General features: G+C 33.9%; 1 protein-coding gene across 4 annotated transcripts in view; it reads right to left on the reverse strand.

Annotated features, from left to right (window-relative positions):
• The window catches only part of UVRAG (UV radiation resistance associated), a 249,482-nt gene that overhangs the window by 116,959 nt on the left and 119,653 nt on the right, over positions 1 to 12,870 (reverse strand). For all 4 annotated transcript variants that reach the window (XM_016161480.2, XM_036221513.1, XM_016161481.2 and 1 more), the window contains 3 exons: positions 3,807 to 3,891; positions 2,085 to 2,172; positions 1,103 to 1,163 (listed from right to left, as the gene is read on the reverse strand). In XM_016161480.2, the coding sequence (XP_016016966.2) occupies positions 1,103 to 1,163; positions 2,085 to 2,172; positions 3,807 to 3,891 (234 nt within the window). The remainder of the gene's footprint in view (positions 1 to 1,102; positions 1,164 to 2,084; positions 2,173 to 3,806; positions 3,892 to 12,870) is intronic.

Consider the following 12,870-nt stretch of genomic DNA (forward strand, 5'->3'; position numbering starts at 1 on the left):
CAGAGAAGTCGCAGCTAGATCATTATCTAGCTTTGTGGACTCAAGCAATTCACTGAATAGCTCACTTATACATTGTAAAATGAGAGTATACTACCTTCCTTATGAGTTTCTTTTGTTTTTGTGAGTACTAAAGATAAGGCAAAATGTCCTGCTTTCACAGGTATCATCTTCCCAACAGTCATGAGAAACAGGTAGGACATACTATCAATTAGGAAATCAACCCAAAGCTTAGATAGCTTGCTCTAAATTACATGGTCTCTATAAAGGAAACCAGGAATTGAATATAGGTTTTCCTACTCCTGTTTTATCACTCTTCTTTTATCAAGTCCCAATTACTCATTGCAAGGGTTGTTATAAAGGCCAAATAGTCCTAAATGTTAAAGGACCATAAATAATAACATTTCCTTTATAGAGAAATGGAAGAAAGTCCCAATCAAAATTGCTAATGCTCTACTCCTGAAAAACTTCTTCCCAAAAAGAAAATATGCTAGCTTTGAAAATAATCTATAAAGCTACTCAGCAGGCTTCAAAGCATTGTTTAGACTAATGGGGGAAAAAAAACCCATTTTGCTAACAATAAAAAACAAATCTTTTATTGCCAAACAAAATAAGTTCTTTTCTTTGGCATACTGGTAAAGAGATTAGAAAAATTAAAATAAAATTTTAAAGTGTAGCAATTACTAAGAGTCAGTCTATAATATCTTTAATAAAATAACAATAGAACAAATTAATATTTGTTGTTGTTCTGCTCCCAACCATACACAAATTTTTCATGCAACTCAAACCAAAGGGATAAGATTATTAGTATTTTTAAGAATTCTATTGTCTAACTTTCTTAAAGCCCTTTTAAAAATTATTTTCTTTTAAATTTCAAATATAAAGTTCAATAATTTTTCCCATGATTATCTTAAGTCTCCCATCAGGGAATCTGACTCTATATCCTTACAACTGAGAAGAGAAAGATGATCCAAAAACCCTTGTGGAGAAAGTATTAGGCAACCAATATTTCAACGTATCTCTATTTTCCCTGCAACGCACAAAAATATATTTCACCCATATATTATATATACCAAATCTTAAGAAGTAAAAAGAAATAAAATACCTTGGAAGTCCTCAGAATTGGGCAACTTGACACCACATATAAAGTAATCCTTATGCTCATTCTGTGAATATAAACAAAGAATAAAATTAACTCTTTTTATGTATACAGCAAAGAAACTCTAAAAAAAATTTCAAATAATTCAGCATGTTGGTGTTAACACAAAGACAATACTGCCCTAGACTCAAAATCTACAATTGTTGAAGCTGGATTATGAGTACATGATGATCCATTATGCTACTATCTCTTACATTTATATATACTTGAAATTTACTATAATATAAACATTTAAAACATATGCTTAAGAAAAAGCTATGTAAAATTTTCATCATAAAAATCTTTTGGCCAATTCATAGGTAAAAAATGAGAAAATTTTAATGAAATTAACGAGACTCTGTGAGCAACCTAAAATCTTATTTGCTTTCTTCTCAGAAAATTAGTCTTTTAAATCTCTTCATTAAAAACAAACAAACAAACACACTAAATTTAGCAGATTTGGTTCACTAAAAAATAAAAGAATCTAATCAGTTTTGTTAAAGTTTTATTTTCCGCATTCATTCTAAAAAGCTAGATTCAAAAACTTAGTATGTTGATAGTTACCCTAGGAATATTTTAAGTTATACTAATAAATATAAATTAATTAGCAGTTATTTTTTAAAGCAGTGCACATGTATCTGTGCATGTATGTGTCAAAAATGGTGGTAGGTGATAATCTGGTTGAGTGAAACGATCCTAAAGAAACCCAAAATAATTTAGTGTTCTTTGAAATGCAGATGAGTGCATCCCACCACCAAACCGATAAAAAAACAAATGGTATAACCTAATACCAAATAAGTCTAAATCTACTTTTAAAACAGATATTAGCTCTTGAATGAATCATGGCAGAGCATTTGATTAAGCCTACAGCAATGAGTTTTTTCATTGACAGGAAATTCAAACAGAAATAATCTTTAAACATTTTTTTTTCAGAAAATTTTAAACTTACCAAATCAATAGGGTAAATGTAGGAAAGCTCAGATAGTAATTGCCTGCATCGAATTGTCAATTGAGCATTAGTCTTCAGAAAGAGTTCTCTAATGAGAAAAGAAAAAAGCACATTTGTTTTAAAAAAATATGTTTACATGCTTTCTGACATTTATTTACACATAACTGATGCAGAAAAAGATTGCATACACGGTCTACAGTGGGCCACAGAAATTTATAAGTATAGGCAAGAATAATAGCTAACATGAGTCCTGACCTATCTCTAAACACTATCAATCATGCTAACTATATACATACTAAGGCCTATTGCATATTTCCAGCATCATGCTAAGAGATGTAAAGGGTACAAACTATCATTGACTGAGCACCTACTACTATATGCCAGGAGCTTTACAAATGACTTTATGTAATTATTATAACAAAGCTATTAGGGTGATATTATTATACCTATTTCACAACAAGGAAACAAGAAAAGAGATCAATAAGCTAACTAACATCTCATTTAATCTGAGGCCAATTTGATTTCATAAATATCTATATGGTATTTCCTCAAAAAAGTATTCTATTTTCGCTCACAACTACATACTATAACTACCTCAAAAAACAACCTGCTGCCACATTTGAAAAATAATATAAGAAAAAGAACAAACGGGGAAAAGCTGGGGCATGAGATGATGCAGCTCTTCTCTTGAACTACTTAAGAAACATAACCAACAGAAAAAATACCCACAGAACAAATTATCTGCTCAATTAAGTTAACAATTTAAGAAAAAAAGAATTTAGGAGAAGTTGTAGGTCAAAAAGGAATGCAAATGTAGTAGTTTAATGCAAACAGCACTGAAGACTTAAAGGGATCAAGTGCTTCCCTAGTGAGCTGGACAAACAGCAGCTTCCCAGAACCTCATTTTCCTATCTGCATACTGAGAAGATTAGATTAGGTAAAATCCAAGGTTCTTTCCAGGTCTAACATTCTTGAATCCTCAACTGCTAAGGTTTTTTGAAGAAAAATGCAGGGTAAGATGACTTTCCAAAAAAAAAAAATGAGAAAAGATGAGCAAAATAACAGAGGAGGCAACAAATTAAGCATGTGCTGGGGGAAAAAAAAGAAGGTGAAAAACTATTAGCGTTTGTCAAATCAATGTTGTGGAGTGACTGAAATTAGCTACAGTTGTATAGGGCCAATTTATTGATGGTTATTTGAATGTTAAGCAAAATAATCAACATGCGCTCTTAAAATACTATTTTCACCATATTTTTTCTCTTAAAATATGGTGAAAATAGTATTTTAAGAGGAGGAGCCAGACAGCAACATGGAGATGAATACAAAAGACGGAGTCTGATGAAAGAGGAGCTGCTACGGTAATCCAAATGAGCTAACACTAAACAGGAGTAAATCTAAAGAAATTACTGAAGAAAAAACTATAAGCTACACTACATGTAGAAGAAAGAAATTTTGAATATTAAGTCATGGTGCTGTGGCCCTGAAAACTAGAACAGTGTTAACATTTCTGATTATGATTATATACTAGGAGCTCTAGTAACTGCCTGAAGCACAGTGCATGACACATAGTAGGTGTTTAATAAAATTTGTTGAATAAATGAATACAGCACTGAGGTATATGAAATATAAATTAATAACAGCAGCTTTGAAAGATCCTACTTTTCCCAATCCTATCCTCAAAATAAACTCAACACACAACAATTATTCTTGGGGTTGCATTACCTTTTCGCAGTACATTCCTTCCTCAACTCACTTAGGGATTCCTTCTGCAGTTGAAGCTTGAGGTGTTCAGCTGAAAATGCACTTCCTAGAGAAAGATGGAAGGAGACAATTCCAGCTTTAACAGTGCAGATAGAACTGCTCAATCCCAACCAAATAGGCAGAGCCTAGTCCCCTCAATGTGAGACGGAAATAAAAAGAGTTAAAAGGCAGCATGGGTTGGGTATACTGGTTTTCCCTGGGGGGATTAACTAGAATAAACTTCCCTATTGGTTCAATTTTTACTGAAGTCCAGTCTCAAGCAGGAGTCAGAGAGTAGGAGTCTAAGATTCCGGATTACTGGCCAAGAAACCCTGAAAAGATTTCAAAAACCAGATAACTTTATATTTTTAAAAAGTGGCTATAGTTGCTGGATGTTAATGATGATTCACTAAAAGTTCATCAATTTTAACAAATGTACCATTCTGGTAGGGGATGTTGATAATGGGGGAAGCTGTGCACATGTGGGGGTTATGGGTATATGGGAATTCTCCGAACCTTCTATTCAATTTTGCTATGAACCTAAAACTACTCTAAAAATAGTTTATTATTTTTTAAAAGTGGTAAATTTCTTTTGAGCCACAGATGCTATACAACATTACTGAATGTATAAAAAGTAGAACAGGAAAAATTACCTCCATTTTGACTATTATAACACAGTTCACAAATACAAGTAGTTTTTATGAACTTTCATCTTATTCATAAAGATAAATAGTTTGTTATAATCAATGTGCAGAAAATGTACATATTCTGATTTTTCTGTATTATGTCACGAGCATTTTTACATGTTGACAGTCTGAGTTATAATGTTTAATGGCTATGTAAAATTCAACTCCATGGGTATAAATTATATGAAAATTCAACTCCACATTCTAACTGATATCCCATACCTCAACCCATTTTAAGACATTTAATTTCCCTTAAGTGTTTGCTTTAGCACTGCGGTGACTAATATTTGCTTATATGCCTAATTTTTTGTATTTATATCAACTTTTGGAGCCTCCATTTCTATTTATGAGATCATAAAATCCTTTTACATCTTCCTACTGTAAGAAAATGAGAGAATCTAATTTTCTTGACAATTCAGGCCTGATAATTCTAAAGGTCCTGAAGCACAGAGAAATAGTCTTAGATCCTGACACACTAAATTCTAGATCTTCAAAAGGAGTTGTTTCATGAACTGTGATCCCAAAGGAAAAAGAGCCCAAAACACAGTTTGGACCTTAACACAGTTTGGACCAAAACACAGGACTAAAACACAGTTTGGACCTTAACGCGACATTCACTAACCAAAGTAATTTTATCATCACATTTCTAAGCATCCTACTCTTTTCTCTCAACCATATTTAAATGACCAGTAAGTTGGTAACTCTGCCCCCACCAAAAATAAAAATAAAAACAGAACTTAATCAAGGAATACCATTTATCTTCTTTAGGCCCAATAGAATTCCTTCCCAAATCTTCACCCTTAATGATTTCATAAGACATTCAGATTGACAACCTCTACCCCCATACCGTGTATTTTTACCAGAATGCACATAAATTCTTCCACCACAATATAACTTTGCAATCTTATTCTTTATCCTAGATAAATCAGGCTGCCTCAACTCTAACACTCCTGTTGTAATATAAATAGGAACAAGACAGATTTGGACTTCGAGATGCAAGTGTATGTACTCTCCTCAGTTTTGAAGACTCTCTAGAACATGTTATGTGACCAAAAGAGAAAAAAAACAAACAAACAAACAAAAATTCTTGCAAAGTGAAGAAAGGAAAAGTAACATTTAAAATGTATTAGCCAGTTAACATATAGAGTAAAATGTGAACAATGGTAAATCTGGGTGAAGAATATAGGTGATCTCTATACTCTTCTTATTCTTAGAATTTTTCCGTAAGTCTAAGATGATCTCCAAATAAAAAGTAAAAGATCAAAACCCAGAAAGGGGTCACCTACGTGGCTATAGTTTTCCATAGGCTTTACTAGAACTAAAGCACACTGGCATCATCTCTCCAACACATACCATGTTCATTTTTCTGTCCAAAGGTAATATACCTCATTGATTACAAGGTGGTCTCTGGAACAAAATTGAATATGGTTTAGTTAAGGCTCAGATAGGAAAGAACCAAATTTTCGAAAATACCTCAGAAAACTCAACCTAAATTCCAAAAGTCACATCATAAACAGTAATAATACTGAGACAATGATATGCTTAACTTCTTTAGATGTTGTTCACATTATATATTACCAGCTTGAATACTATATGATTGGTGTTGTGCCCTTCCAAGGATATCACATATAGAAGTACTGATGTCCACCTTTAAGATCATGCATATGTACTGCTTCTCATCTATATTTCTACCCAGATTTAACATTGATTGGTGTCTTCTGCTTGTATTAATCTTTACTATGACAGTTGCAAAGAATAACATTTCAACTCCAGTACTCTTTCCATATTTATCAGTCAGCACTCAGCATTCTTCTCTTAGCAAGAGCCTTCCCTTCTCTATTAGCTATTATCAATGTGAAACCATCAATTCCATTTTATTTTTCAATGATTTATAATTCATTACTTCAAATAAGTATTTTGGTGCTCAAGGAGTCCCAGTTTCGGCTAGTAGGACTCTCTTCAGCTTAGCTCCAGTGTCTTTGCGACATGCTACCATTCTGTTATTCAAAACATTACTTCTACTATTACGTTATTCAAAATATTACTTAATTATCATTTTAATTTCCGTAAAATCTGTAGTGATGTCCCCTCTCTCCTTCCTGATATTGGTAATTTGTACTTTCTCTCTTTTTATTTGGTCAGTCTGGCAAGAGGCTTATTAATTTTACTGATCTTTTCAAAGAACACCTTCTGGTTTCATTGATACTCTATACTCTTTGTTTGCAGTTGCACTGATATCTGCTCTTGATTATTTCTTTCCTTCTGCTTGATTTAGGCTTACTTTGCTCTTCCTTTCTAATTGTTACAAGGTTAGATTATTAATTGAAGATCTTCATTCTTTTCTAGTACGAGTATCAAATACTATACACTTACCTCTAAGCTTGCAATCCAACAAATATTATTATGATATTTTCATTCAGTTCAAAATATTTTCCAATTTTCCTTGTTATTTCTTCTTTGACCCATTGTTTATGTTTATACACACATGCAAGTGTGTGTGGGGGTGGTACAATTTCCAAATATTTGGAATTTTCCAGATATCTGTTAAGGACTTCTAGATTATATCTGTTTGGGTGAGAGATCATACTTTCTATTATTCTGATTCTTTTGTATTTGTTTGTTTAATTACACTAAATACAGCCTAACTGAATATTCCATGTGTACTTGAAACAAATGTATATTCTGCTGGTGTTCAGTAGAGTAGTCTACTGTCAATTAATTGATAGTGTTAAGGTCTTTTATCCTCACTGATTTCCTCTCTACTTGTTCCATAAATTACTGAGAAATGAGTATTGTGGTTCCAACAATAATTGTGGATTTAGCTATTTCTCCTCTCAGTTCTATCAGTTTTTGCCATACACACACACACACACACACACACACACACACACACGCTCAATTATTATAGTCATACATATTTAGAATTTGTTGTATCTTTTCACGATCTGACCTCTTCACCACAATGTAAAATTCATCTTTAGTGTAATATTCATTGTTCAGAAGTCTACTTTGCCTGATATTAATATAGCTATTCCAGCCTTCTTTTGATTAGTATTAGCATGGTACTTTTCTATTCTTTTACCTTTAATCTATCTATATCTTTCTATTAAAATTTGTTTTATTGTAGATAGCATTTAGTTGAGTCTTTTTAATATAAAATCTGAACAATGTTTCTTATTTGAGGTATTTAGATCTTCTACACTTAACATAATCATTGATATGTTTACATTAAAATCTACCATTTGCTAGTTGTTTCCTACATGCTCTATCTATTCTCTGTTCCTTTACTCCTCTTCTTTTTTTATGATTCTCTCTTCCTCCCTATTGGCTTATTATTACCTCCATGTTGAATTTTTTAGTGGTTGCCCCAGAGTTTACAATATATAACTAATTAATAAAATCTACCTTCAAATAATAATAATAAACCTGAAAATAGTAAACTCTTTTCCCCGTTCTTCAAATTCTTCATACATTTTACTTATGTACCTTATAAACCCCAAAACATTCCTATTTTTGCATTAGAAAAAAAAATGTCTTTTAGAGCAATTAAAAATTTTAAAAAATGTTTTTGTAATATCTTCATTTCACCCATTTTCAGAAATCTCAACTTTTTGAGTGTAGGGCCATGTTTCTGTCCAGTATCATATTCCTTCTGCTAAAGAATTTCCTTTAACATTTTTAAATATTATTTATGCCTACACCACCTGGTCTTCATAGGTGGTCTCCCATCCAAGTACTAACCAGGCTCAACCCTGCTTAGCTTCTGAGATCAGACATTGGGCTTGTTCAGGGTGGCATGGCTGTAGACCATGGACTGTGGCTCCACTGGGGCAGAAACCTAGGACCTTCTGCATGTAAAGCAGACATGCTAATGGCTACACCATGGCACCACATCCCCTTTAACATTTCCTGATAGTGACACAGTTTCCTACCCCACCTGCAAGGGCAGTGTTTTTTGTTTTGTTTTGTTTTCTCCCTTCCCTCTCTTTCTTTCCCTTCTCTCCTCTTCTTTTTCTTCCTCCAGTCACAATAGGTTTCCATCTGTGCCCTGGGGACTGAAGGATTTGCAGGCTCCTCCTCTAGAGATTTAATGCTTTTGTTCTTAGGGAAGAAGGGTTATACCTTTCTTACAACAGCAATCACTATCCTCCAGACTTACACCTCTAATCTTTCTTGTGACTATCCAAGGTTGGTCCATGCAGAATAAACTGCAAGCAAGTATGAACTACCTTATATCTACTGAAGTCTCACAGTAGACCATACTAGGCGATTAGCAATTTGTTAAAAATTATAGCTGAATTATTTTAACTTCTTATACAGTGGCCCCAACTTCCTCTCATGTTCTGCCACTGGTGATTCAGACCTCATATCCTGCCTCCCCATAAAGATGCCCATCCTTCCTCACATAGCTGGCTATTTGGTTGCCCTGCAATCTTAGTTCTCTGATAGATTCAAGAAGTTATGATTTTGTACATTATCCAGCTTTCTCTTGTTGTTAGGATGGAAATGAAGCTACTCCTACCTTTCTGCCTCTTAGGTAGAGGATGCATATCAAATCTGAGGATATTAAGTTGAGTTTTTAAAAGTTCTCTATTTGTGTTTTCTTTTGGGTCAGCTATTGTTTGTTCAATTTGGTTTCATTCACACTATTTCCCTAAAATACCCGATGAAGCTTGGTTTTCCCTTCAAACCCATTAATACATGATTAGATTGATTAGTATGAGTAATTAATGTAAGTTTCCCTTGACGTTATAAAAATTTATTTATGTAAGGCTTCATCCCTGAGTGCCAGCTCAGTGAAAGTGGGCAGGTCTTATTGATAAGGCTTTCCTTCAGAATACACATGCTAGAAGAGAGTAGTACCTTTACTTTACCACAACTTTACTTTGGGATTGTGTTATTTAGAATATTTCACTCCTAAGTAGAACTACCTTTCATGTTTTCCTCTGGGTAGGTTGTGAAAGGCCACAGTCTGCTCTACCTTTCTATGCCAAACACTCATACTATGGGACTTAACCAGGTCAAGAATCCATTATGTTTAGAAAGCAGCTGGAGCAAATGTTTTAAGAAGTTATTTGAAATTCTTAGAGGAAAGAAACTAGGCCAGCAGGCCCAGCTACCCTAACTATTGCTCCACCATTCTCCTCAATTCAAAGTTGAGGACTCTGAGAGCTCTACCGGAAACCTCCACTGCAGCCTTTTCCATCTGTGTTCTGGGCTGCAGTTTTCCAATCCTATCTACTTTGTGACTTTGAGAACTGTGTCAAAATTTTTGCTATTCCTATGACACCTTCTTTATTTTCACCATCACCACAGATTTATTCTTTATGCATGTATCTATCAATGGGTCATTGACAGGGAGAAAAAGCAAATAAATGCATGTGCTTGGTTTACAATATTCCAATTGCTTTCTAAAATGTTTGGCCCTGAATACAGCAATGTTCCACTCTGTTAAGTAAGATGGCCCCTCTGTTCAGCAAGAACTCGTCAAGCCCTTTAATTTTAATAACTGAATATCAATGCTGTCTCCTGTAAATGTAATAGCTAGAGAATATAAATTTTGCTCCCATCAACAAAACAAAACACAGACTCTCTAGCCTCTCTCTCTCACTTAGAGTTTGGTCTCAGACTGGCTAATGGCCAGCTCCTGTCAACATTACAGTTGAAACCAATAAACTGTCATTCTTCCGGTTTTCTATATCAAGCCAGATGACCAAAAAGCAATATACTTCAACAATTTTAGTTTTCCTCCCTGCAGAAATGCCTTTTCTGTACTATGATTTATGATGTAGCCTTTCTCGAGGGTTAACAGATATTTCTTGCTGTAACTTTTGCAAAATTGCAATTGACTATATTTCATTAAGATATTTAATATCTAGCACATAAGAAACTAGTGCTAAATTCCTCTCAGAATTTAGTGCCAACAGAAGATTTTCTTCTCCCTAAAGAACTGATATACTTCCTCGTAACCGGCAATGGGAAGCAAATAATATTCGTAACTCTACACAATTGGCTTGACAGCTATAAAGGTCAGAGCTATTTTAGTGCTTAAATTCAATAGGTATATCCTTTGGGAGATAGTGTATTGTATTGCAAAGCTCATGGTCTTAGGAAATCAGAAAGATCTGGGTAAAATTCTATCTATGCTGTTTTCAAGACTCTAGACAAGTCTCGGCTTTTCTGAGCTTCATTTTCCTCCTCTTGAAAACAGAGATAATTTCACTTTTATTCAATGTTTGCATCTCAACCTGCCTCCATGAAGTTCCAGGTAGGTAGAGAAAATTACAGAACTGGCCTGATTCATTTTACTTTAAAAATAATAACCACAAAGCACGAACAGGCACATTTTCCGACAATCCTACTACAACTTCCTCATTAGTTTGCTTTCCCATTCTTAGAGATGATTACTCCATACATTCCCCTAAATCCTTAAACCTCCCTTAAATCCAATATATAATCACCTTATCTCATACTACCCTGAAACAGGATTTTCATAGTCCTACCTACTATCTAATATTTGAACTCACCTGTCCCTGCGCCATTTTCTTAACCTTCTCCTCCTGCTCAATAGATAAGGCAAGTATCTTCATTTATACTCTGAATTCTTTCTCTTCCCAACCCCTTCTCATAATATTCTCTTCCTAACAAATTATGTTAAAGGTATAGTGGCCTCTTTCCTATTTCACAGTCCAGACCCTTCCTATGTTCAAGACTTTAATTCACTTGCTGTTCTCTCTGTAGGTACTCCAGAAATTCTTTTCTTGTAAGACTGAGCTCCTCAAGCAAACCTTTTCTGAGCAATCTCTGTAAAAATGGTCTCACATCTTATCTTCTCTTGCCACAGCTTGTTTCTAGTACTTGTCACAATCTGATATTTAATTTATTTGATGGTTTCTTATTTACGGTCTCACTCACTAGGTAAGTATCCAAAATTGAAAGTCTTAATTCTTCCCTTTCCCTCCAACATCTGCTTTTCCTTCAGTATTCGTCTTGATGAGTGATTTAATTATCTGACCAGTTGTCCAAACCAGAAATTGAAAACTATTCTAAATCTGCTTCTCTCCCTCTCTCATCATATCCACAAAGCCATTAACAATAAAGTGTACTATATAAATATAAATATCTTTTGAATCAATATACTCCCTCTTCTTTTAACAGTCCCAATCTGTTTAGTTTAGATCTTAATTGTGTACTGCTTAGATTACTGTAATAACTGCCTAAATGACAATTCTTTGTACTCAACTCCTCAAAGAGAACTTTCTAAAGCATAACACATCTAATCTCCATTCTAGATTATAGTCATCGATACAGTCCTATTTATTTTTTGTCATTAAAAACTTTCCTTGTTATTTCAACAGATCTCCAGCCCTTTCAACATAAACTTCCTGTATGATTAGGTCCATTCTTTACCCCTCTAGTCTCTCCTACGGACCTTTTCTCAAATGTATCCTTAGTTGAAGCTTTACTGGAATTACCTGTAATTCTCTAATCTACTTCTATGCCTTTATATAAACTGTTCCCTCTACCTGGAAAGTCTCCCCTTCTCCTCCTTTCTCTCTACTACATATTCTTCTAGACCCAGCCCAAGTATCACCTACTTTACCTGGTGTTCTGATTTCCAGATGCGCACTTTCTGTGTTCCTATAGCACTTTCTATACATCTTTGTCATATAGTTATCACACCTTTCACTGTTTCTAACTCTTTATACAGCACCTGGTTCTTCATAGATGTTCCATGAATAATAGATAAAAGAACTGATGAAGGCATGCACACACATATACATATTCTCAACATTCTTCCTATTTCCTTTGTATGCCTTATAATCTCTTTTTACTTCCATGTTGAACCATTTAATTATAAATGCCACTTTCAGTGTTTTTTGGGAGTAAGTGGAAAAAAAAAATCATGACAAACCAAGTAAATTTCTGTTAGGTGGCCTATTTTCACATATGTATACATTCCATTTCAAATCAGGGAGATTAAAATGAGATAGTATGACTTTCCTACAATCCAATTAAGACACTACAGGAATAAATCATTACAAATATATGTAAAATTAATCATTCTGAAAAGAAAATCTGAGGTTTATTTAGGAACCACATTTACCATCACCTTATGACCTTATGACCTAAGAGAAGAAAATTGTTATGTAATACTTAATATCTTTATAACTTCAAATGAAAATCTAGGACCTTTGATAGAAACTAAAGCACCAATTTAAATATACTGCGTGATTCTTCTTTTATTTGAGATGCAGGACAAAAGAGGACAACAATTTGCTGACCAAGCAGAAGCTAATTAAATAGAAGAAACTGGATATATAGTTCACCTTAATTACTAATATTTATTGTGAAATGAC

Source organism: Rousettus aegyptiacus, unplaced genomic scaffold (assembly GCF_014176215.1).
Source record: "Rousettus aegyptiacus isolate mRouAeg1 unplaced genomic scaffold, mRouAeg1.p scaffold_m13_p_5, whole genome shotgun sequence".
Lineage (NCBI taxonomy): Eukaryota > Metazoa > Chordata > Mammalia > Chiroptera > Pteropodidae > Rousettus > Rousettus aegyptiacus.